The sequence below is a fragment of the Amblyomma mixtum genome, chromosome 6, assembly GCF_055824585.1.
Source record: "Amblyomma mixtum isolate Tamu chromosome 6, ASM5582458v1, whole genome shotgun sequence".
Classification (NCBI taxonomy): Eukaryota; Metazoa; Arthropoda; class Arachnida; order Ixodida; family Ixodidae; genus Amblyomma; species Amblyomma mixtum.
In genome coordinates this window covers 19,019,389-19,045,735 of record NC_143017.1, presented here as the reverse complement: position 1 = coordinate 19,045,735, position 26,347 = coordinate 19,019,389, and the positions used below count along the sequence as shown (strand labels likewise).

At 45.9% G+C, this 26,347-nt stretch overlaps 2 protein-coding genes across 8 annotated transcripts in view; one reads left to right on the top strand and one right to left on the bottom strand.

Moving 5' to 3' along the window:
* Positions 1-3,206: 3,206 nt before the first annotated feature.
* Prosalpha2 (proteasome alpha2 subunit) lies at positions 3,207-12,615 on the bottom strand. The gene is made up of 4 exons (XM_089547618.1): positions 12,478-12,615; positions 11,092-11,424; positions 7,052-7,133; positions 3,207-3,494 (listed from the first exon to the last, which is right to left on the bottom strand). Exons 1-4 carry the CDS (start codon positions 12,516-12,518, stop codon positions 3,246-3,248), a joined length of 705 nt encoding a protein of 234 aa, XP_089403744.1. The 5' UTR covers positions 12,519-12,615; the 3' UTR covers positions 3,207-3,245.
* Positions 12,616-12,797: 182 nt separating this feature from the next.
* Positions 12,798-26,347, top strand: part of LOC149338341 (nuclear factor related to kappa-B-binding protein) — an 83,359-nt gene continuing 69,809 nt past the window's right edge. The window contains exons 1-4 of one of the 7 annotated variants that reach the window (XM_089547610.1): positions 12,798-13,158; positions 17,651-17,707; positions 19,895-20,077; positions 25,257-25,312. In XM_089547610.1, the coding sequence (XP_089403736.1) occupies positions 13,138-13,158; positions 17,651-17,707; positions 19,895-20,077; positions 25,257-25,312 (317 nt within the window). In that variant the 5' untranslated portion in view covers positions 12,798-13,137. Of the gene's footprint in view, positions 13,254-17,650; positions 17,708-19,894; positions 20,078-25,256; positions 25,313-26,347 lie in introns of all 7 variants that reach the window. The other 6 variants (XM_089547608.1, XM_089547612.1, XM_089547613.1 and 3 more) reach the window with 6 other exon arrangements.

Genomic DNA, 26,347 nt, shown 5'->3' with positions numbered 1-26,347 from the left:
CAAAACAGCCAAAATTGCGGAAAAGCAGCTCCAAATTCTTTTCCAATAGCTGCATTGTGCACTACAGGCGCAGAGAACTTACAGCGGGTACTGCTGCCAAGGAAAGTTTGAACACAAGGGTAATGAACAAACTATTGTGCATACTGCAGCGAGCAGGAAACGCGACCTCGAAATCGTGACCAATTCATGATCAGACGGCCGCGGTGGCATACTTATAAACATCGTCTGATTTTCGCATGCAGTTTTTCCTTTTCGCCCTGCCTCTCGCGACTGTTTGATGCCCTTGACAAAAAAAAAATGACAAGTAGCTCGGGTTATTGGGAAGCAACGTCGGCACGGCGTCCGGCGTCAACTCTGGTTTCCCGCGTGGTATGCGGACTCCTCCGTTTATAACGTGAACGTAATCTCTGAGAATGCACGATGGCTCGAAGTGCAGTTTTCATACCGAGTACGTTTCATCCAGGGTCTTGTCTTTCCGGTGCAAATTCCGCTCCCAGATCTTCCTGCGCGCTTCATCTTTTGGAACAGCGAAAAGCGACGGCTGCTCACCCTAGCTCAGTCCAATGGTAGCCTGTTGTGCACACAGGCGCCGACGATTCGGCATTTCTTCACTGTCGGACGGCCAGCGGCAATTATAGCACGAGAAAGGGATCACATGAAAAACCTTCTGTGAGCCGCGTACCACGCAACCGCGTCAATGCACGCGTACGCGTCACTGACTAGCAGACGACAACAAAAAGTGCGTCTTTTCCCGACAGCCCATGCTACAGCAGCGCCGCCGCACCTTCGACGCGCGCCGCGACACGCCAATGCATGGTGAGCGGCGGCGCCTGAACACACTACCCCATATTCTAGTACACTATAGTCTCACGGTGCTAGGACACTTCTTCTTTTTTAAAAGCTTGGTTACTTTTAGCTGGGACATCCTGTATATGCGTTGCTGTCACAATAAAATTCAGCTAAGTTTGCGCCTGTGTGTGTCTCTTGCTTTGCCCTGTCTGTTGCGAATAAATGAATGAACTTTATTCCCGACATCATGGGGCCTCACAGTCTCGGCACAGCAATTAGGAGGGGGTGTCTCTCTCAGCACCGGAGACCACGGAGAAAGTCTTGTAGTAAGCTGTCTCCACCTGACGAATATGATAGGTGTTTGCTGATCCGGGTCGTGGCTCTGGATCAGCTCTTGGCAGGTGGCAAGGCCTGGGATGCTATGTGGTTTAGCCCCAGGAGAATCCTGACACTCCCAAATTGCGTGACTTTGCGAAGTCATTCTGTGGCAGCCACTGCAGAGCTCAGGCTCCCCAGTGTCGTCAACGTGTGGTATAGAGCACGGAAAGAATCTGTTGACCTGAAGCCTCCTCCATGCCCTGCACTCCCTTGGAGCGAGGGACCTGTCCAGAATTGAGTCTTCTCCTATCCAGTCTAGGTGTTTCAGTTATTTCTTTATATGTTACGAGAGGGTCTTTATTCCCACTCAGGGGCACTTCCAGAGCAGTTCGGATGTGCAATTCTTGAGCGAGGCCGGGAGCAGCCTCACTGCCCGCAATGTGCTCATGAGCAGGAATCCTTATGAGGCAGACCTCTCTGCTTGAGGGGTATCTTCCGCCGTATTCAGGAACGAAACTTAAACTTAAGTTATGACTTAAGTGGCTCTCCGGCCCTTAATGCATTTCATGAACTGCACTTGCACCAAGTCAAAGTGAAAGACGCACTTATCGACCCCAGAACTTAAGTTAGGTTCCCGGCTAGCTTAAGTGGCTCTTTCAGTATTTCAAAATGGCCGAGTCCTATTGCAGTTTTTCTGACTTCGTCAGCTTCTGTGCTCGCGCGGACGAAATCGTCGAGGACAGAGCGTACAGGTATGTGCGCGTGCCGCAGTCAGTGCTCAGGGATCGGCAAAACCCTATGGAGATACACAACGACGCTGAGTTCTTGAGCAGGTATCGCTTCTCAAAACAAGCGCTACTGGAGCTGCTAGGGAGGCTTCTGTTGTGTGCCAACACCGACGAACGTGGTCTCCCAGTGCCGCCGCTGCTTCAGCTGCTCATCGCCTTGCGGTTCTACAGCGCGGGGACCTTCCAGGTCGTCACCGGCGATCTTGTGAACATATCGCAACAGACATTGTCACGCATTTCTGTAAGTAGCATTCAAAATTGGAGTCATGTACCATTTTTCTCGAATGTCGGAGGCTATGCTGGTATCATGAAGTTTGCGGCAACCACAAAGTGCTGCTACACAGATTTCAGTTCTGGTTATTCATTTCGGTTGTTCACCAGATATTCAGCGCTTTTTATACAGCAGGGAAGAAGCACTAGATGAATGGCTTATCTGTAATAAGCACTACGAGATTTCTGCTCAAAACAAAAATTTAAAAATGGAAAGACAAAAAATGGTGCCGGCGAGGATCAAACCCCGGCCTTCCGCGTGTGAAGCGAGTTCACAACCCAATATACTATGCAAGATACCCCCTTCCGACGCCCCTAAAAAGGCACCCAGGGAAGACTAAAGGCTGCAGCGCTCGAAGCGGAAATGACCTTTTTGGCCTGTTTCCAGCTCTCATTTGAGGCACTAATATTCTAGTACACTCTAGTACCATGCATGCTTTGCCTTTGATTGGCTGCTTAGCCTATGAAGCCGATGGTGCTAGTGCGGCCGTTGATGGTGATGCTGGCAATAACAATGCGCCTACAGATTCCACGTTGCCAGTTTCGCAAAAGTTCAGTCAAATATCGGGAGTCGCCCGGGCAAATCGGGAGGGTTGGTAGGTATGCATGGGAATGGGTTCCAGGAATTAGATTTCAATACTAATAGGTGAATGCGGGTTGAAACAAGGAACACAGTAAGAAGACTTGGCGGGTCATAACCAGTCTTTACAAAGTGCACTTGATGCACTAGCAATGTAGACCTCAACATAAGAGTAAGACTAATCCCAAGAGAAGGCGACTACAAGAAAGGATGGTGGTTAAAACCTGTATGGATTTAGATGCTTGGGGAGACCAAAAAGTGTTCCAGGCAATGCAGGGGTTTGCTGGACATATTGTAAGTGTGCAGTATTGGGCAAGCTAGTTTTTGTTCATCATAATGTTCCAGCGCAATGAAGATGAGACCCTTGTACTCCTTTTTTCTGTCCCTTGTCTTTGTCGTGCTGGAACAATACGATGAGAACCCCTGAACTATGCCCTATCCAACACAACAAGAGACGTGTGGACACAGTGGCAGTTTGTTTTATTTAATGCTTTTTCTTGCTAGGCAATGTTGGCCAGATAGTCCTTGACCTCTGCGGGTGACAGGCGGCGGAAGCCGGAGGCATCACAGAGGCCCACCTCGATGTTGTCGGCCGTCATCTGGCCCTCGAAGCCTTCCTTGAGTGTCAGGATGGCTGTGTGCACAGCGTCTTCCAGCTCTAGTTCCTCGCTATAGCGCTTCTCCAGAAATGCCTTGCCACTCATCTGGTTCTTGCCCATGGCGGTCGCCTTCCAGGGAAAATAGGCACCCTGCACGGTAACAACAATACTATAACAAGCCATCGTACCTGCCAACAACTAGCAACTAAACTAAAGCCAAGCCTACGACAAACTACTACATACTACAATCTAAAGCCAAGCCACAAACAGGCTAGCAGGTTACATCCACGACAAGCTGAGGTAAAAGGACAAACTGAAGCGGGCTTGTATCGATAGATGGCTGAATTCTAATAACAATTGTACTTTTTTAGGATAGAAAAGGTTCAGAAATGAAATGTACAGGTGTCTACAGCACTGGCTGATTTCGGAACCAAACAAATACATCATGATGCAATCGATTCTTGTTAGTTTTTCAGGATTATTCGATGATTTGAACATTTTCCCGGACCTCTGAAGTTCGAATAAAGAAGCTTTTACAGGAATCACAACCATCAAACCCCTCCGGGTATTTCCAGTCAATAAATGCTTTAAACTTTGTCATGTTTTTTTTTCTTTTTTTGGAACAACCCGGTTAAAACAATTATTGGTTATAACAATGGTCTTTCCATGGCCCTTCAATTTTGTTATAAGTGGGTCTGACTGTACGTCGGCAGGTAGTGAGTGCTGATCTAGATCGTGAGAGAGAAATAACTAGAATAAGAATGGGGTGCACCACATATGGCAGGCTCTCTCAGATCATGAATGGCAGTTTACCAATAACCCTCAAGAGAAAAGTATACAACAGCTGTATCTTACCGGTACTCACCTATGGGGCAAAAACGTGGAGGCTAACAAAGAGGGTTCAGCTTAAGTTAAGGACAACAGAGCGAGCTATGGGGGAAAAAAAAAAAGGTGTATGCGTTAAGAGACAGAAGAAGGCAGAGTGGGTCAGGGATCAAACACGGGTTAATGACATCCTAGTCTAAATCAAGAGGAAGAAATGGGCCTGGGCAGATCGTATAATCCGAAGGCAAGACAACCGCTGGTCCTTAAGGGTAACGGAGTGTATTCCACGAGAAGGGAAGTGTAGAAAGTTAGGTGGCGGCAGAAAGTTAGGTGGGCGGATGAGATTCAGAAGTTTGCGGGGATGCGGTGGCCGCAGCTGGCTAAGGACAGGGTCAATTGGAGAGACATGGTAGAGGCCATTGCCCTGCAGTGGACGTAGTCAGGATAATGATGATAATGACTGTGGAACGAGCAAATTTCTAATGTTGAAAATAAAAACATGAAAAAACTCTGACACTTAACAAAATCTCTGCGCTACACAACGCAGGAAATTAAGCTATTAGCCTACAAAACTTTTATTTGACCTGCACTGGAATCTGTTGTATGGGAGCCACACACTAAAGAAAACATTAAAAAACTTGGAAATGTGCAAAGAAAGTCAGTACGATTTGTGCCTCTGTCAAGCGGGCAAGTGCACTTACGAAGAGGAAGAGTGTCACTCGCAGTACACTTTGCAACATCTAAACGACACAAGTGGAGTGTCACTCTCGAAAGAGTGCACTACGCTAGGAGTGCGTTCACGGAACACACTTCAACTTCAAGGGTAAAACTTTTATAGTGCATAAAAAGTACTTACAACTTTATTTTACATGCTATAACACTGTTTTCAGAAAAAAATTTGTTCGTTATAGCTACAAGCGAAGCAACAAAACAAGAAAACGTGATCAGATGCAACACGCTGCCCTCCGCCATCTTGTTTGTTGCCACAATTATGGATAGTCTTGGCTGGTCTTGGCTTTTCTTCTAGTATTTCTATTTTTTTTATCGTTAAACACTGTTGAACCTCGTTTTATCTGTGCTATCATGTTAAGCAACCAATTGTTATGAGTCCTTTTTCCTTTCCACCGACCTCTTCAGAAATTCCGCTCATTTCGTGCTGCCATTTCTTTTTACTACGAGTGCACTTTGCTTTCCCGTTTAGCACTGGGTAGCCCAAATTGTCACTCGGAATGCCGAAGCGCACTCCCCTTAAGTGCACTTAACTTGTACGCTTGACAGGGGTATTATTTATGGGGCGTAAAGCTGGTAGACATCCCCTACCATGTTACTTAAAAAAAGCGAATTTGAAGACTCCAGAGCTTAGGATGTACAGTGAAAGACCAAAGTATATGTATTTAATTGTTCACAACAGCAGCAAACACACTGAGCTTGTCACTGGTCGCCCCACACTGTCTTACCACTCATTTAAAGTGAAGGAGTTCCCAAGTTGCACTGAAATTTATAAAGATTCCTTTTTCCTGGGTACTGTATGGGAATGGAATGCTCCCAGTTCAAATATTGTAAAGGCCTCAATAGTGACATCATTTGCAGCATTGCTCAAAAGCTCTTAAAAATTTTGGGTCATCAGAAAATTTATTTCCAGTGCTCACTTCATAACATTCTCATCTGAGGTGTCATACTGCATTGTATAAGGTTGTCATTGTTTTTGGAATTTATTTCTTTGTGTGCTGTGTAAAACGTGCTGCGTTGATTTTGTTTTTATTCGGAAAAAGAATGTTACCTTGTAGCCCACTCTTGCTTAAGGCTTTTGCAATAAAGCCAGCAATCGTTTGTAAAAAATAAAATAAGTGCCCCCATGCTTGACACGGTCAATAAGAGGGGCCGATGTCTTAAAGGGGCCCTACAACACTATTGAATAAAGTTATGACATGCCCGGAATATAAAACGACACCGCTTCACGAATACCCCACAGCAAGAATTTTTTTTCTAAGCGTTTAGAAGAAGCGCAGTTATACGCAGCCAAAATCTGAACTTGCACATCTTTGCGCTTTTCTCTTTCGGAGTTGGTGCTACACGTCCACATTTAATGCCATTATCGGAAGTGACGATGACGATAACGCTTGCAAAGTAGTCAAAAATTTCATCTGAATATAAACATTCTTAATGAGCACATTATATCGGGAATGTTCTTCAAATGTAATGTAAAAACAACTTTCCAGAAAATACGGCAATTCCTGCTTTACAAGTCGAAAAAGTAGGCATAAACTTGCATGTCAGCATATAAGTCGAGAGTACCTGTCAATAGGGCTGGTAAAAATGGCGCTCTTCGCATCGAAAATGCGGTACAGATGCCTCATCTGACTGAAAGTTAAGAAGTAACCATTTCCTACTGGTTAGGAAGTTTTTACTAACAAAGCTGCATGCTCTTCTGCGTGTGGAATGGGAACGAGAGTACGCATTGCACGGGCGAATGAGCTGTGGCGAACTCAGTAGGTTGCGAATGGCAGTAAGGCTAATGCCATTAAATTTATGCGTGTGGCATCGCACAAATGGCATTAAAACTTAAGGCAGTAAGTACTTAATGGCATTAAATCTGTCCATGTGGCACGGGTATAAGTCTATTTATGTGCAGTATTACAGAGTAGAATGTGGACCAGGAACACCTCATTTTCAGCATGCAATCCGCCTTTTTCACGGGGCTGCTCTGCACACGCACACCTCCTGTCCACAAGCTCCAGTGCTTGAAAATGAATCCACCTGCTACTACTGCGCTATTCATGTTAGTGAGAGGTGCATGCGAGAGATGGTGGCAGCTGTCAAGCACACACAGCATTCTAAAAGGGAGCAAGACGCGTACACCATCACTCGCGTCAGTGACTTACCGATGGGTCGCACTGGAAGACGTAGCCCCGACCGTTGTCCCAGCCAGCAACCAGCAAGGACACCCCAAATGGCCGCACACCCCTGCCAGACACACACACACAGTCATTCACTGTAGCTGACAAGACACCTTGCCCTCAACCCCTGCTACCCAAGCTGTTCTGATCTGACCCTCCTCCTGTGCCCATATGATGAGGAAGAGCCGAGACGGCTGCATGCAACATCCAGCTGCAAACATTTTTCATGCACATTTTTGGCAATTTTCAAGGGACTGCTGTAAAAACATCTATTCTGCATCAATGCTGTACTGAAAGCTTAACAATTGACGTAGATAATTAGGAATGGCAAAAGAAACTGGCAGCCTCTGCAACAGAAGTGCTTGTGACCTTGCCCACAACCCATGATAAGAACATGCGACCGAACAACTTGTACATATTCTAAATAACTTGCTTGATTCGAACTGATGCTCCAGGCCATCAGAGCCATGAAAGCTGCACGGTGAACAAGGAACATTCAGGTGTGTGTGATGGTTCTAACTCAACTACATGTTTTTCGTCTCTATAGTTGTTGATGATGTAACTTTTTTTATGTTGTGAACCGTCCATCCCAAGGTCTAAGCGTGCAGCACATCCATAAGTGAGGGCTTTCCGTTTGGCACTTGTTGCATGCTCTTGCTAGCTCACCGTCTTGCTTGCAAGGATTGGTTCAGGTCAAATTTGAAGCTCTTTGATACGTTTTTAAAAAAGCTCCTGAAAAAACGTCTTATCCGGGAAAATGTATGATCTGAAAAGCCTAATTTTGAAAAATGTAACAGTTGGCCGACGTACAAAGACTTTTATTGACTATTTCACTTCATAAAAATGTCGATTAGGATTTCCTAGCTCAAGATCTGAACTTGATCCTTTCCAAGTGCTCGCAGGATTCAGTCCGCGCCTGTGTTGTCTTGAGTGAGGAAGGAACTGCGTAAGTATCCGGTTCGTCAGCAGCAGTGAAGAAAGTCACCAAAATCTCTTCGACATTTTTGGATGCTTCGCCTTTTGCACCTAAGTACCGTGGAGAAGCTGCTGCAGCTGCTAACTGTCTCAGTTTTTCTGCGTTTTAAGCTCATATGTAAGTGCATTGCTGCAGTTCATAGATGCTTTGCCCCCATGCTCTTATGCACTATGAAGGAACCTTAGCGTTTCTCCTTTTCATGCCGCGTCTCCATAAAAACGGCTCTCTTGAATGTTAGTGCGCCATTTTTACTTTTGTTGTTCTTGGCGGCGGCGGTGCTCCGCCTCATCGCATGTAGGCACTGAAGAGAAGCCACCACAGCTAGTGACTGCCGTTGCATTCCTGTATTTCAAGTCACTTGCCCTGGGACACTTTATTTTTCATTCTTTATTATGGCCCCACAATACTTACTGTAACTTGCCTTCCCGTTCGGCACATTTAAATGTTTGAACTTGGGCGGCTGATCCATAAACGTGTTATATGACTACAATCTGTCAAATTTTAAACCTAGTAACGAAAACTGTGTTATCTGGGAACGTATTAACCAGGAGAAATATAGTGCAACTCCATGGGATATTTTTAATGTCTGCGATTTTGAGCATACGAACTGGAAAATCATGAACCAGGAACGCATCAACGAGTTTTTACTGCACACTACAGAAGGCAGCACCACCCCAAGCATGCTAGCTTTGCGTTCTGGCACGCATTTTCGAATGCAGGGGGGGGGGGGGGAACATACGAAGCTAATGACAGTAAAAGGTTTAAAGAGATGGCTTGCACGTGACACCACAGATGCCATGGTGGGTGAACCGCACGCAGCTTCCGCAGCGCAGGCCACAACAGGGGGCGATAAAGGGATTATAGAAAAGGCTCCTGTCCCGTTCCCGGTTCTGCTCTGACGTCAGTGCAAGCCAGCAGTAGCAGTGACATGGCCACCACCCCAAAACACACGCGTCAAAAAAAGACAAATCTTGAAGATGCAGCACAAAAAAAACTGCACATAGGCAAGAAAACGACAGGACATGCGAGGAGCATCAGTGCACATCCTGTCGTTTTCATGATGGAACAGCGCAGAAAAGGCACGAATGAAGGAAAACGGGCCCATTAAATGGCATCTACTTGTTTCATTCTGTATTACCCGTTGCTTTGTGATATTTTTTCATTTTTTTTTTGTGTAAGACTGGGCGTCATCCTGCTGTCATGCCAACTAACAAGGGGTCGGGACCTCGTCAAGCTGTTCGAGCTTTTAGTCCCGTACTCCTCCTTTTTTAAGGAAATAAAATGAATGAATGAATGAATGAATCTACTGGCGATCGGTATTCCATCGCTCGTCCCTGCACAGCGAAAATTCTTAGGCTAGCCTCATTTACACCGAAGATATCAACGATTAAAAAAGGTGCTCCTCCTCAACCTCTCGCATGCCGAAGCCATAGCGAAAAAAAGAAACTCTGAGGTGATCCTCGGTGGATCGTTTGAATGCGCTGGCATTTTCTGTAGCTGCTGATTCTGTTGTAGCTCCGCCTTGAATCGCATTAATAGGGTAGTACTCATATATGCAAAATCGGTCATTCCCTACTTTACATCCACGGATAGCTGCGAGTCCTCATACCACTGGCCCGGCAGGTGCCTGTTTCAAGCACAGCCATTGATGGGAGCTAGTGAGACCCAGGCTTCCCTTCCTGTCGCGACCAATCACTAATTTAAACTGCCACCTGCCACGGTGAGCAGGCTGTGATGACGTCACAAGGTATACATTGCGTCACACATCAGGCGTGACAGTGGTCACCATCTCCGCTTGCACTGACCTAATGTGAATGCATTAATAAATAAAACACGTTGGGACTGCACCCTACAGTGCTCCATCCCACCCATGCCCAATGAGAAGGTTCACCCAGCCTGAGCTTGCCCATTCATATCATCGAGGTAAAGATGGACGGCTCAGAACACATGGTGAGGTGTCGCCCCAATCGCTTGTGAGCAGCAATTTTTTTAAATTATTTGTAAATCTTAGGATACATTTAAATTTAAGCTTTTATATCTGGCTTGAATACTCTCAGAGACCACCTGTATAGATTTGCTGCATTAGAATATCACCATGAAAATCATTTCGGGCACCTTTAAAGAAAAGGGCACGATGGCACGATTCCGTCAGCGTCTTTTATGTGCTCTTAAGTGATCCATTTATCTGTCTTAGGAAACTGCCATTTTCTAAGCTGTGCACAGTACTATTCAACACTCTAGCAAGAGAACACCAGTTCGCAATTGGTGGCGAGGTGCTCGAAGTAGTAAGAGAATATGTCTATTTAGGGCAGGTAGCAACAGATGATCCGGATCATGAGAGGGAAATAACTAGAAGAATAAGAATGGGGTGGAGCGCATATGGCAGGTTCTCTCAGATCATGAATGGCAGTTTACCAATATCCCTCAAGAGAAAAGTATACAACAGCTGTATCTTACCGGTACTCACCTATGGGGCAGAAACATGGAGGCTAACAAAGAGGGTTCAGCTTAAGTTAAGGACAATGCAGCGAGCTATGGAAAGGAAAATGATAGGTGCAACGTTAAGAGATCGGAAGCGGGTGGAGTGGGTGAGGGAACAAACGCGGGTTAATGACATCCTCGTCGAAATCGAGAGGAAGAAGTGGGCTTAGGCAGGGTATGTAATGCGAAGGCAAGATAACCGCTGGTCCTTAAGGGTAACGGAGTGGATTCCAAGAGAAAGCAAACGTAGCAGGGGACGGCAGAAAGTTAGGTGGGCGGATGAGATTAAGAAGTTTGCAGGGATACAGTGGCGGCAACTGGCAAAGGACAGGGTTAATTGGGGTGACATGGGAGAGGCCTTTGCCCTGGAGTGGGTGTAGTCAGGCTGATGATGATGATTCAGCTGTGCACTACCTTGCCCACTGAAAGGAACTTACTAGTGCTGTGTCCTGTAAGTTGTTTTTGATTGTCCCTTGTTTTCATGCCATAAACCATATCTCAGCTGCCAGTTCAATCCACGAAAATGAGGTTTCGTCATGCTCACGCACTGAAGAGAAGGCTCCCCTACCCGGTCTGCGTGTACTCCTGCATGATGTAGGCCACCTTCTGCACCAGCTGGGCGGTGGGGATGGGCTCGTCGTACATGAGCTCGTACTGCTGGGCCAACTTGCGCGCCCGCCGCACCAGCAGCCGGTAGTCGGGCCCCATGCCGCTGTACACCATGCCGATGTGGCTGGTGATCATCTCCACCTTGTGGATGCTGTGCTCCTCGTACAGGATGGACTTGTGCTTCTTCTCTGTCGCCAGCACCACGCCGTTGGACGCTTTGATGCCGACGGACGGCGCCCCGGCAGCCACCGCAGCCAGTGCATACTCGATCTGTACCAGCTTCCCGGAGGGGCTGCACACAGGGAGACACAACGCAATCACAGGTTCTGTCTTAAGGGCAATATTAACAGCGCATGTGCATGAAGGAAACAAAGACAAGATACAGAGATTTGATTTGATAGTGTTTAACGTCCAAAAGCAACTCAGACTATCTGGGAAGCCGTAGTGAAGGGCTCCGGAAATTTCGACCACCTGGGGTTCTTTAACATGCACTGACATCGCACAGTACACGGGCTTCCTAGAATTTTGCCTCCATCGAAATTCGACCGCCGCAGCCGGGATCGAACCCGCGTCTTTCGGGTCAGCAGCCGAGCGCCATAGCCACTGAGCCACCGCGGCGGCCACAAGATACAGAGAGTGTCTGTGTCAGCCTTACAACTGCGCTGTTAATTTTGCATTTAGGAGACACGAACCAACTAGCTCAGAGCCTTGCTTTATTCAAGGTTTTGCTCTGCATCTCAGCTCTTCGGATGCTTGCAACATACAGGCAGAAGCAACACGAAAGGGAACACGCGAGCACGTGCCGATCGAGCACCTGCGGCTGTTCTAAAGAAGTTAGAAAGAGAGCCTACAATTTCAAAAGCGGGACATACAACGAACCAGCACTATGGCGTGCATAGCTGGTACACGGTTTTCTAAAGCACACGGCAAGAAAGCACGAAAGGGCGTACCTGCAATGTTTAGAACAGACACAGGAGCGCGACAGGCCTGCATCGCCACGGGCTCGCATGTTTACTGTTCACGCCAGCACTCTGAAATCACCAACAGGCGACAGCGACTTTCTTTCGAGGTGTCGCACGCGGACCGCTCTTTCTGAAGAGCCGAGAACCTAGACACAAACCTGGACAGTTTGTGGCAACTTTTTAGCCTCCTAAACGAAAGGGCAATCCGGGATCGACGTTTATTCTGGCGAGCATGTCGAGGAAGTTGGTGCATGTAATGACACAGCATAAACTGGTCCCGGCAAGAAGCGAAATAACTTCTCAACATGAACTGCGTCAAATTTCATTGAATTTGTAGCTATTCACAGTGTAGCCTTGCGAAAGACTGGATAACAAAAGCTCACCTGAACGTTGTTAAAGAGAAGCTGTAGCGTTCCGACGACATGACGAACGTACAAAACACACTACGAGAGAATCGCTAGGCCGCTAGCGTCTGCGCTTGGCATGGCTATGGATGCAGACCCGGTCAGTGTCCCGTGAGTGGCTTTTCTACAAGCCTTGTTCAATTCTTCTTTACGGTTTCCGAGCTCTCTTTGCTAGGCAATTTGCAAGTTTCATCATATTTTTATAGTGATAAAGTGTGGTTATAGTAGTTTTTTGCATTTTCGATCTTTTTCGGCAGCTTGAGCACTAACGTCAAGGTGTTACTCACCGCTTTTTCGCGCACCGAGGAACATCGACAACGCCGTTGTCAAGCGGAAAGCGTTGCTAGCGTTGCAGCGTTGCTGTTGCGGAGCTGAGCTCGCTGAGCATTGTAAATGTGTGATTGCCTGACTGAGGCGTTCATTCAACGCTGTCTGGCTCGTTTACTTCAACTGTGACATTCAGCAGCGATGCAGCAATCAATTTACGACGCTGCATAATATCACTGCGAGCACTGTTAAAACGAGCGAAATGTGAGCCTGTCCCCAGCTTCGCATCGCTTCGTTGGTGTATGGTGCCAGCCCCCTCGTTGTGGAAAAGTAATCTCGCTCTGAACACAGCTCTCCTCGCTGCTGAACTTGATGTACCATCGAGATGGTGAGGTAAGTGCCTCGAAAATTTGGTGCTTCCGACTGGCAACTCCTGCACAGCTTCACCGAGCAGCGAAACAAAAACTTTGCAGTGAAGACCGAACTTGGTTTGTGTTGTTCATTGTGGTCTCTAGCGTAGTGATGTAGAGTGTCTTGCGATTCCTGAAAATGCGCTGATTGTTACTGGATTTTAAAGTTTCTCGAGTGATGCTTTCAAGAGCGCGCTTTGTTGGCCTATGTTTCGTTTTTGTGCGGGCCGACCTTTGCGGTGTGTGCGACCGAATCGTGGGAACAGCATCGTCTTACACGGATGCCGACTCGAATTCGCGGTCCTGCTTCCAATGCCATGCCATCACGTTGTTGTACTTCAAAGCAGGCAAATAACCTTGAGTCCGAAACTCACAAGTCCATGTAGTTACTTCGACGTAAATGTGTTGTTTCAATGTTTCACGCGCAGTATGTCTGTAAATTAACAAACTGCGTCGTTGGATGTTGTGACGGAATTTCAGGGCATGCAGCAGAGTTCACATCCCATTCCGTAGCGAAAAGACTGCCTATGAAACCTGCTCAAAAACGGGGGTTATTTGGCAGATGTCCCGTTCTACCTTTCGCTCAGCGCACAGCATCAAAGGAGGGAAAAATGTGCGAAGGAATTATCTACAAAGTGTAGAGACGTGTTCAAGTGTAATTTATTTATTAATCCTTATATTCCAGAAGGGGCACGGAGGTTTTTTGGGAAAACTGCTCAAGGCAGCTTGACGGAGCCTCTGATCTGAACCTCCCACTTGTCTTTAAAAAGCGTCAAAGCCCTGAAATTGCCGCTTAACGAGATCATAAAAACGCACAAGCAGAGTACAGAGGTGAGCACGCTTGTCTAAAGCACTTGAAAAAAGGAAGCGAAATTTTAAAGCAGGCACTGAGTTCCCAAGATAATACTTGTGCTCGAGCACAGCCAGATAGACATACAGACCATGCATGCACAAGCAACTTGCCCCTAGCAAAGTAGCTACGTTAAGGTTTCACTTCATTGGCTCCTCAGCACACTGCCTGAGCGCTCTGGACTAGTGTGCTCACGTCTCTCTCTGCATCTTAAGGTTACCTCACGTTATATAACTATGGAGCTCACCATGCAACAAACTGAAGGACATACATGATACTGAGCCTTCCATAGCTCAAAAGAAAACACATGTTGTAGCACAGTTCATAATGCAAAGTACTTGGATTCTACAAATTTACTAAAGGTTCTGAAAATGGTGAACCTTGTACAGTCGTCCACAAACCTGTCTAGAGCGCTCAAACTCCTTGACGTCTGCGCTCCACAGTGCGCAGAGCAACGTCTAGCTGTAGCGCCTGGTATGAGAGAGCGCATCTCTGATCATCATGCGAGCATCAGACATGCGCCATCTTGAACCATGTGCTGCCGCTAGATGTTGCGGCAAGGAGTTCCGAGTGTTCTAGACAGTTTTGTGGACGACTGTACAGCTTACTAAGTTCAAACAAGGTACTTCAGTGAGATTGGTACTGAACTGATAACACTGATCGAGAGTGTTTGTAATGTGTGTGACAGTTTTCTGGGAGTGAGCATTTCTCGTCATTCACTGTGGTGGGTAGTATAAAATTATTTTTCCGCTTTTAGTGACAAGGATGGAAAGTCTCTGTTTTTTTTATGCAAAAGCATTATAGGCTCGTCAGCAATGAAACCCGGCGTAGGCGTTGACCAGCAGCAGCGGTCCCAAAAATCTCAGATGATGTCACCGTGGTATCAAAGAAAAATGAAATTTCTTCCCAAGGTGTAGGGAATTGAACCTAGGACTTTCAGATTGCAAGGCGAGGAGGCAACCCAATACGGCATTGCTTCTTGGCAAGCAAAGGTAAACGTAGTATATGCATTGCATTATCACTGTATACTAATCAGTAGATGTGTCATTAGAAACGAAGTGAAAAAAATTAAAAATAAATGACAGGGAAAAAAAAACAAAACGATGCTTTCGCATTCGAAGCAAGCACTACACAGGCTATCAGAAAGACTGCCAGTGTGCTAAACCTGGAGCATGTTCTGTCGAAACGTTTTGACAAGAATGTTTGTTGCTGGCTGCAGTTTTTTTTTTTTCCTCTTGCAGAGAATGTTAGGTACACGGTGCATATTAGTTGTTTATATTTAGGGCCCTTCGTTTTCGGTTAAGCCATGATTTTACCTGATTTTTGTACCCCAAGCAAATATCTTCAAAATCAGATTAAACCAGATTTCTACCTGAAAAGAAACCTTCTAAGAAACTTCATTACCATGTGAACAAAGCTGAAGACAGAGCAAGCAAATTAGCGGACATATTGTGCGTACATCCAGAGGAGCGTTTTCAGTCAAGTGGTCATTTTAAGCTTCTTTTCATGGTGGTTGATTTGCGCCCAAGTTGGTACTGTCCATTTCAGAAGAGAAAAGCAGAAGTACTGCCCATGCTAACGGCGTCCTGTGGCAAGGCTCTTGTGCGTTCAATGGTTAAAGGCAGATGGGCACAGGAGTGCTACGTAGTAGATGAGAATGTATGCGGGGAAGTAATTACAGTAAATGAGAAAAAAAGAAGTCTGATGCTGTGGAATATTGTTTACGAAACGAATGTGCAAAGAATGGAGAATTTTATGTCTTGCATGAAAACAAGCCTTCTGCTACAAAATATGGCCCGATAAAACCGAAATATGGAACCTTTTGTTGAGTAACCTGTTTTGTACCTGAATTTCAGCTAATAAAATATTGCCTGATTTTTACCCTTTCGAATTTCGAAAGAAATAAAACTTGAAAATGAAGGTCCCTATCGATATTGTTGTGTAGAGATGACTGCTCTAGCTTTATTTGTGTTTGCTTTGAACTGATTCAGTCTGAAACCAGTTATCGAGTTTGTGGGAGGGCGTGAGGGTTTAATTATGGTCAGTGGGCCATGGCATGGCAGAGGCAGAACAGTGAGGGATATCATCACGTAGTCCTCACAAGTTCAACAAGGAAAAGATTGGTTACACTGGACATCAGTGCCGATTGCAGCCGGAAGAGTACAGTGACGTTGCCAGTAGACAATAGATTTTACACACATACTTGAGTTCGGGGCATAATTGTTGTAAACATGGGAAATGTAAAACAATACATGGTCTAAGAATGCTGCCCTGTGCAATATCGCTTCCTACATCATCATCGTCAGCCTGACTACGCCGACTGCAGGGAAAAGGCTTCTCCCATGTCCCTCCAATTAACCCTGTCCTTTGCCGGCTGCGACCACTGTATCCCCGCAAACTTCTCAATCTCATCCGCCCACCTAACTTTCTGCCATCCCCTGCTACACTTGCCTTCTTTTGGAAACTACTCCGCTGCCCTTAAGGACCAGCGGTTATCTTGCCTTCGCATTACATGCCCTTCCCAGGTCCACTTCTTCCTCTTGATTTCGATTAGGATGTCATTAACCCGCGTTTGTTCCCTCAAACACTTCGCCCTTTTCCGATCTCTTAACGTTACACCTATCATTTTTCTTTTCATAGCTCGCTGTGTTGTCCTTAACTTAAGCTGAACCCTTTTCATCACTGTCGATGTTTCTGCCCCATAGGAGAGTACCAGTAAGATACAGCTTGAGCAGGATACAGCTGCTGTATACTTTTCTCTTGAAGGATAGGGGTAAACTGCTATTCATGATGTGAACCTGCCAAATCTGCTCCACCCCATCCTTATTCATCTAGTTACTTTCCCTCATCATCCGGATGAACGGTCTCTGCCTGCCCTAGTACCCTTCCCTTACCACTTCCAGAACTGCCGTTCGCTTGCAGGGCTGGTGAACATTACTTTGGTTTTCTGCATATTAATTTTAAGACCCACTGTTCTGCTCCGCTCGTCTAACTCATTGATCATGCTTTGTCTGCCTGACACCCTTCCTTATTGGAATTTTATTGTGAATTGGTGAAGTACTATGGTAGCTGAGCAGTCGTTATAGATATCTTCTTGTAGTCTCACATAAAATTCTTTGACACCCTCATTCCGCAATGCCTGCATGGCTGCTGAGGTTTCCACTTAGTCGAATGCTTTCTCGTAATCAGTGAACGCTATATATAGGGGTTGGTTGTATTCTGCACATTTCTCTGCCACCTGTTTGATAGTGTGAATGTGGTCTATTCTTGAGTATCTTTTGTGAAAGCTCTCCTGATCATTCGGTTGATTTAAGTACAAAGTTGTTTTTACTCTCTTAGCGATTGCCTTAGTAAATACCTTGTAGGCAGTAGACAGTAATATGATCGGTCTGTAATTTTTCAAATCCCTGACATCTCCTTTTTTGTGAATTAAGATAATGTTAGTGTTCCATGCTTCTGGTGTGCTTGAGGTTATAAGGCATTCCATATATTGGGTCCCTAGTTTTTCTAGCACAATATCCCCTCTGTCCTTCAACAGCTCTGCTGTTACCTGATCCTCACCAGCTGCTTTCCCTCTTTGCATTGCTCCTAAGGCTTTCTTTATTTCCTCTTTCGTTACTGGCAGGATGTCCCATTGCTGTGCGGTGCTGCCTCTCTAGATACCGGTAGCTCTGTGTTGAAGGTACAGTATGTTGAGTTGTTAGGAATGCCTTTTGAGACTGTATTTTCCCATGTTTTCATGTGAGGTTAAACGGCTGTTGTGGTTGGCGACCTGCAGGCCTGTACCATGAGAGAGACATGACCAGAATAAAAATGGGGTAGAGTGCATGTGCTCAGAGGCCTTGATAAGCACTGTGCTGATATCCCTCAAAAGGAAAGTACTCAACAGCTTTACTCTTGCCAGCACAGACAGGAGGAGGGCAGAGTGGGCGAGGGAACCAACTATAGTCGACGATGTTCAGTAAAAACTAGAATGAAAAAGTGAACTTTGGCAGACCATGCAACGTGGAGGAGGAGAGGCGAGCGATGGCCTCTCCGTGTAACCTGATGGGTTGACAGGATGGTTGGATACTCTGCGTTTGCGCCACAGGGGATTCAATCTGGTGGGTAATGATGGTAAGAGCTTTTGTCAGAGCAGCATATAAACTGAGCAAATTATATATATATTTTCTTACCCTTTGATTCTTCCACCGTGATCAATATATTTAGCTCATATAAATTGAGTTCTGCTGGTCTGTGTGAGGTGATCAGAATTTATTTATTTATTCAGTGTTCCTGACAGGGAGAGGGCATGTAAGAGACAGGAAGAGGGCAGAGTGGGTGAGGGAACAAACACAGGTAAACGACATCCTAGTCGAAATCAAGAGGAAGAAGTGGGCAGGGCCTGTAATGAGAAGGCAGCATAACCGCTGGCCACCTGTTGTTTTCGTGTAGGGGAGGGGGGGGGGTGGGGGGCGAGGACCAGTCAAGCTGCAGTTGCATCTTTAGTTTCGCCTCCCTACCCATCACTGATGACAAATAGAGCTTATCTCTCTCCATAAGGGTAACAGACTGGATTCCAAGAGAAGGCAAGCGCAGCAGGGGGTGGCAGAAAGTTAGGTGGGTGGATGAGATTAAGAAGTGTGCAAGGATACCATGGCCACAGCTGGCACAGCACAGGGTTAATTGGAGAGAGATGGGAGAGGCCTTTTCCCTGCAGTGGGCCTAGTCAGGCTGATGATGATGATGGTTGCTGTCACACTTGCTTATCATTCTCTCTGTTATTGGGGTACATAAAAAGAGTGTTCCTTGAGTGAAAATTAGTCATAAGAGTGTTTTCTGCAGTTATCAAACTACTTTTATGCAATTGGGACACTAGCTTTCTGTGGCGCCAAGAAGGTTAGGGTCTCTAAGAGTCGGTTTTTAGTCTCTCAGTGATAACTCTGTGAGGGTAACGAGAGAAGGTTCCTTTTACTTTAGAGTAGTTTTCTTTTTGAGGGATGCTTAGAAAAAATTCGCAGGTCAGTAACGAATCTGTAACACGAATGTTCAGTGTTAGCTCATGTGGGGAAATGTAGGAATTTTCTGGAGCAGGGAGTTGGTGGAGGGGGCTGTGGACTGCGTGTAGAGTGGTGAGAGTTTGGGGAGCGTCTATACTTTCATTGTCCTTGACTGTGTTCCTTTTCTTCACTTCACTTTTATTTTCTTAATGACCCCTTTTTTATTGCTTAAAGGGACCCTCAAATGATTTCGATTTGCATATTGTAGTGCAGCTTATCTGTAGAGGTGGTCTTTGTGGTTATTCGAGTCAAATTTGAAAGCTCTGCATGGACCCTATAATTTAGAAATAACTTTTAAAAATCGCTGTCACAGTAGCTCGCAGCCAATTAGGGCGACACACCTTACCACACGTCCCCTACCCCAATGGCGTCAGTGGGTAGATGGGGCAAGCTTGAAGGCTGCCCCGTACTTGCACGTGAAACGGGAGTTTGAAAGCTTCCAGGAAGGTGGAGGGGACAGGGGTCTGTTTATGTGTGGACAACCTATGCTGTCAAACCAAGGCGACATTTATTAACAGATAACGCTGTAAAGTAAAATCTGTGACATAATTTTGCCACTTGGATCTGGCTTAGTTGTAGCACATGTGCAAAAAGTTTTCTTGCTTGCTGTCAGGTTGCCGTCTTACTTGCCGGCAGCTTGACCTGCCATCACCTGCTGAGAGGTGTGCTAGATGTGTACTGGTACAGGCTGTGCAGCTATGGACCTTATTGTTCCTCTGGTTCTACTGCAGGAGCTGTGTTTATTCTATTCCTCTATCTTATTTCTAGCAGATGCATTCCACATGCATTTAGGGGCTGTAATAATGCCGGAGGGTGCACCACGTGTGCAGGTGGCGCCCCCTGGTGGCGGCTCCCACCACCTCCAGCGGGAGCCCATGGAGCGGTGCCTGCTTGGGAGCCAGGTGGTGCAGATCCCGCAGGCGCTGTGCGAGCAGGAAGCCCTGCTGCGGGCGGTGCTCAGCATTGACACCTGGAACAACGTCCTCTCCGAGGCACACAAGATACGCCTCATGGTGCGTCCCCCCACCACCTTCCACGTGAGGAGCGGAGAGGTCAACTAAAGCTGTTGCTTCCTTTTCTGGGGGCTGGAGCTAAGGGCTCATTTCTCGGTTCTGTGGCGCTGTTGGCAGTGCAACACGAAGGAGAAGTGTCATGTGGAAGGAGAGGAGGAAAGATGAGTGCGTCTCATGGATTCGTGGTGCCCTCTTAGCAAAGCAATGCAAACTAGCACTTGTAATAGGGAAGTAATTACTCATTGACGTCCACCCGAGCGCAGCCATACAGCTACAAAGGAAAGCTATACAGCTTTCTCAGAAACATCGCAGTTAAAGAAAAATTCGTTCTGGTCCGGGACCTAGCACTTGCCAGGTCCTGCATTTGCGCTGAACGCTGCATCATGGATTTGTGTCACCCTCTGTGCGCAGTGGCGCGAACTAGTGATGTGCCATTTTCACTGTCGCAAACTGCAGTGATGCCACTCTTGCCTCAAATGCACCAGACTGAACAAACTGGTAAACTGCAGCATGGTAACAAAAATTGAGAAAATTGCACCAAACTACTCCAGATTGATGGTTTTGGAACTAGGTGCCAATTATGCATAAAGCCCCTGCAAAATGTATTCAATCAAAAATATAACATTATTTGCAGACTCCATTACGAAATGGAAAGGTTCATTGATGTCTTCATTATACATACATACATATTTATTTGTCATATTTACACATGGAAGTATGTGTGCCCGCGGCAGCCAAAGACAGGGCGCTTGTGAGCGGGCCACGGCAATCATACAGAGTGCAGACTCAGTACTGACAAAATAACATATAAAATATATGTTATTGGAATATAAATATAAATATAAATTGGAGTATAAAAGAGAGAAAAAAGAAAAAAAAACATATTTCGATAGGAGCAACAATCACACTTGCACACACTGCAAAAGTAAGTCAGTTACATAGATTAGGAGGATACAGCTAAAAACAACCGTGCTTCATAACACATGTCAACAAGACCTTCAGAGTGTTTCGAGCGATTATGTCAGTGTACCGTTTGAAAGGTTCAAGACGTAATTAGCCAGGACTTGTGATTTGACCTCTTTGAGAGTCTGTAATGATAGTATTTTAGTTGGAAGCTGGTTAAAAAGGAAGGGGATATAGAACATTCGGCACCTTTTTCCATATTGTGTATATATCTTGGAAAGTTTAAACAGCTCTACTTCTCTTAGTATTTTAGGTTTGTTTACAGGAAGCTTAAGGTTATTAGAAAAGTAGTTTCTACTAATTACTACACGTGTAAATGAATCTTGAATGAAGTACACATCAGCTGCGAGCATTCTTTCAGCACTATCTAAGGCCTCCATAGACGTGCCATACAAAATGTTTGTGGCAATTGTGTGTAGTAATCTATCGATTTCACTCCTTCTAGACAATGCGCTTGAGCCATAAACAGTGACACCATGCCTTAAAACAGACTCTCCTGTAGCTTTAAACACAAGCTGATGCAACCGAACAGAAGTATTGAATTTCATTCTGTACAGATACATAGAAGTTGCACGGAGTCGTTTGATGAGATGCTCAACATGAGCAGACCAGGACATGTTGGCGTCGAGATGAATGCCTAGACATTTGAATGTGACTGTCGCGCAACATTCGTTTGTTATATCCGGAAGTTTGCATGAAGGGGACTAATGGAAAATGAACGCCGTAATGGAGGCTCCCAGATGTACTTTCTATTAGGGGTCTGCACGAGCCACAATTCTGAACCTTCACTAAGCATAGACCCTATGCAACCGACGGGAGGCCCAGCCCGATGCTGAAGGAATATTAGCCCACCTAGCAACGATGACATGGGAAAAAAAAATACTGCATAAATTTTGGCAAAATCATTGTACTTAAGCGACTTAAATGTAGAATTCTTACTTTCTAGATCACAAATTTCTTAATGCTTGTATATAAAGATCATTGCATACACAAAATTACCATTTTAAGATGATTGATTGAAAGTCCTTTATTTTGAGAGGAAGGCACAAAGCCACTGAGGGGGGGAAATATGGCAAGAACATTAGTCACACTTGAGGTCTGAGTCAGCATGCTATCCATTTTGCTATGGTTCGACCCGATCAGGAAAAGCTTTAGTCGGCACCCCTACCCCGTCCTGATCAGGCTACTTTGGCTCCCATGTGCAACAAATAGGACCTGTGTGTTGGTATCCATGACCAGCACGGTACAGTAATGTCTGGGCTGGAGGGACTGTATGGCCATTCTCCCGGTTTCAAACGCAGTACACTGTCAGAGTAAATAAGTTGGGTAAAGTCTGCGCGCCAGTGGAACCTGCAGTGCAAGCACGTTCCTACGGTGATGTTGGGCCTTCGCCATTTTGCCAGAGCATATCGGTTAAATGACAAGTCAGCATAAACCTTACTGATGAAGGCCTCTTGGGAACATGTAAGGTGAATCTTGCTTGAGAAGTGGACTGGTGGAGTAAGTTCTTTGGTGTGAGAACGACCTGGCTCCCACCGCTCTGGTCATAAAATGTTGGAGAGTATTCACAGAAACACACAAACATGAAAAGGACACTTGTTAACCAGGCATGACACTAACGGAAAGAAACAGATATATGAGAGGTGGTTGAGCTGGTCGAGCTGGTCGTGTCTCTCAATCGTTGAGCGTGCAGAGAAAATGCCTCAACACCCAGCTAGGAAAGGCAGGGAAGCGGGTGAAGGAGGCAGAAAAAAAAAAACTTAAAAAAAAAGTGCAACAGGACAGTACCACTAGCCCCCACCACTTCAACCTGCTCCTTCCTCTCCAATATATCCCCGGGTAGCAAAAAGCAAGGAAAGAATAATTTCCAACGTGGGGCCATGATGTAGACTCCACCGGACTTCATGCCTCCCGCTAACATCGGTGGAGGAGGATGATTGTGCAGGCTAGTCGTCGAGGTGGGAGAGAAAGAAATTTTGGAGAGGCAACGGAAGGAGAGGAGCATGGCAAAGTAGCTTAGCTGCAACGGCTGTAACTGCTCAGGTGATGAGTCTTTTCGAAAAAATGTTTGTGGCCATATGTTCTGGGGACAGTGCCTTGCAACCACAGGGGTCGAAAATATTTTCGACCAGAGGGTGGTGAGTGGCCCTTCAGCTGGGTTGGCTTTACCGCATGACGGTGATGTGATGTGGAAAATGAGTACAAGAGGCCGAAGGCCATCCTCAAGCACACCCCGCATTCACATTGTCATGTGGTTTCACAGCGTTAGCAGTGCTAGCAGGTGCCCAAGGCTGGCGGTACACATGCAAGCGAATGAGTGATTGAGTGGCGTGGCGCCGCGAAAATTTCCAACTTGTTGGAACCTCGCCGCTCACGGCGACGACGACTTGAAACAGGTTTTTGCCCCACGGCGGCAGGATTTGCTAGGGTTTCCGCTTGCATGTGAAACAGGCTTAAGGCTGTGGAGCCTGCCGGTCTCCACGCGCGGCAAGAGATTGAAGGGAGCCGTTAGGATAAGTGCCAGTTCCATGGGCGCAACGCACAGTTTGATGTATTGAATGGCCAGTGAAATTTCAGTTCGATGTACAGCTCAACTTTCCTATACTTTTACAAAGATTATTAAAGGGGATAATGTGTGTGTTCGATATAGCCAATTCGATATGTCTGGCCTCCACTGCATTAACATAAAATGAAGCGAAGAAGTTGTCAGTCAAGGAGATGGCTGATCGATATTACCCTAAACCTAAATGCACCAAGGTCATTGGCGAGTGGCGAAACACTGTGTGGTGAAATCTTTGTGAGATGCTTCAGCAGAACTGATGAGACAGGAGGTTGATTGTGCCAACCACCAAGTGCTGCATAGCCCTGGCGCTCAGTGCTGGCTCATTGTAATGGTAGACTCTAAGGACAAGTCTGTCCAGTTTTATTTTAGTGAAAATTGATTCTGCAGCTCTTTCTAGCTTTACTGAAGTTTGTCCAGCTGAGAAGGACATTATTATTGCTGAGAAAGTTTTCCCTCCACCTGTTTCAAACTTGCATTGCCTGTGATCGCCCATTGGAAGTGGACGGTGTTGCAGCCTCGCCTCAGGGATCTGCATGAAAAACAAAGGTCTCAATGTCATTGCCTTGTGAAAAGCATCAGTGCTGTCGATGCCTGTACTTCATTTTCTGGCCTTTCCTGGCTTGTGAGCGTACCATACTCGAGGAATGTAGTGTCCTTGGAACTGAAATGGGTTGATCTGTTGATATGTCTCGGAGCAATAGCGCAAACAGGACAAGGGACCAAGAACGAGTGGACACACACAGTGCTAACTTCCAACAACTTTATTAGAAACAAAAGCACAAGAATTTATACATGCATTTTTGCTGTGTCATCCCAAAGCATGCGCAAATTCACTGTGAGTGTAGGTAAGCAATTTCTTTTTTTGAGAGTCTGACGGAAGGAGTGCTTACATAAGCACTTCCTAATCTGGCTATCTTTACTGCTTCAATAATTTCATGAGTGCGCTTGTCCTTATTTTTCCCAACTCAAAAACACTTGTCTAGTAACGGCTTGCACTTTACAAATGCGTTGCAATGTTTCACAAGTTCTCCATCATTTTCGTTTTTATTACTTACATTGCGATTATGCTCACGGAAGTGGTCATTCAGGCAGCGACCAGTTTGACCGACGTACTGTCGTCCCCATGAGAGTGGGATCTGGTACACCACGCCTACCTTGCATTCTACGAACAGACTGTGATGTTTCTTTGTGCATTCTTTGGCCAAAGGACAAACATCTTTGTTTACCTCACATAGGCTGTTTAACTTTTCAGGGGCAGAAAAAACAACTGACACATCTATCCATTTTGCAATGCGCTTAAGATTGTGAGAGATGGTATGCAAGTATGGAATAACTGCAAACTTTCCGCTACGGAAATCTGAAGGTGACCAGGATAGCCAGCGTGCGATAGCCTACTGCACTGTTGTTGCAAACTTGCATGCATCAAATGCGGACAGGATTTTCGGAGGGCATTTTCAAGGCACAGGTTCGCTGTCGCTCTTTTGGCCAGGACCGCTCTTTTGACCAGGTCCCTTGTTGTGTTTGCGCTATTGCTCCGAAGTATGAACCAACAAGCCCGAATTTCAACGCTGTTGATACGTGCCAACTTCTTCATGGCTCAGATGGCACTGCGTGTGCCTGCACAGGGGCATAATCTGTGGCGTCCTTGTGCAGGAGTTCCTGCCCAACTTTGGTGAGAATGACAAGGAGGAGAAGGTGGAGACCCTGCAGTGAGTAGTAGAGTTGGCTTCCCCCCCCCCCTCCCCCCTCTCCCTTGCTTGGTGCATCTGCACAGGGTTGGGGGGGAGCACACTTTCCATTGAGGAAATTTGAAGGTTTCTTTGGTTTTATACGCAAGCACACCAACAGTATTTTCCTGCTGGCACACGTGTCATGTTTCCCTTAATTTTTGCTAGTCAGGGCGTGAGATTAGTTTCATTGCCGAAACGTGCTCCGTATTTATTATGGCCCTTGAATTTACTGGTGTGGCCAAAATATTACTGAGCATGCCTTGGCGTTTTAAATTTTCTAATGCATTCTGTGCCGAATAAATTATGGTTTCTTGGGTTCATACGCAAGCACACCAGCGGTGTGTGCTAATTTATGCATAAGGTGCTTCCTAATTCTCGTTAGGTGACACATAAGAAACAAACCAAGTTTGCATTTGCTGAACTGCCCAAAAAGATTTGTTTTGGCACCACGATCATGCCACTTTTACAGCATGGTCTCAGTAACTTCACGGTAATGAAAACATCTTGTTAAGCAGTGCGGGATGTGGTAAAAATGGGAAAATCACTTTCCCTGCACTTGTGTCCCGGGTACAACATCGCTACTGAATTCCAACGGCCTTGCCACCTTTGGACGGCATTAATTAGAGGATAAAAATTTTTTACCTAGCAAAAGGCTGGCAAAAAAGGCTCCTCTGCAATACATAAAGCATGCGACTGCATAGCCCACTCGAGACTGGCACCAATGGAACGGCAGAAACGGAAATGGCTGTTGGCACACAATGCATGGGGTTAGAAGTCTTTTTCTTTTTCTCTAGCGTGGCTTCAGTAAAATGGTCTTTAGGCTAAATAATACTGGTCGTCTGTGGATTGTGGTACCAGGTGGAGCTTGTGAGTTTTTTTGAAGGTGGCAGATTTTTTCAGGCTGTTTGATTATTTGAACTGTTTTCCAAATTCTTGCGAGTGTGAAAAAACCAGTTGGTGACTGCATTCCAGAGCTGTTGTGGTGTTTGTCAAGAGTGCTTGTTTTTTCTGTCT

Excerpts from the sequence above, each read along its gene's own strand:
- Prosalpha2 (XM_089547618.1), bottom strand. The coding sequence starts at position 12,518 with ATGTCGTCGGAACGCTACAGCTTCTCTTTAACAACGTTCAG. Across the intron at positions 7,134-11,091 it reads CAGGAGTACACGCAGACCGG|GGGTGTGCGGCCATTTGGGG; the intron begins GTAGGGGAGCCT and ends TGTGTCTGGCAG. Across the intron at positions 3,495-7,051 it reads TCTTCCAGTGCGACCCATCG|GGTGCCTATTTTCCCTGGAA; the intron begins GTAAGTCACTGA and ends GTTACCGTGCAG.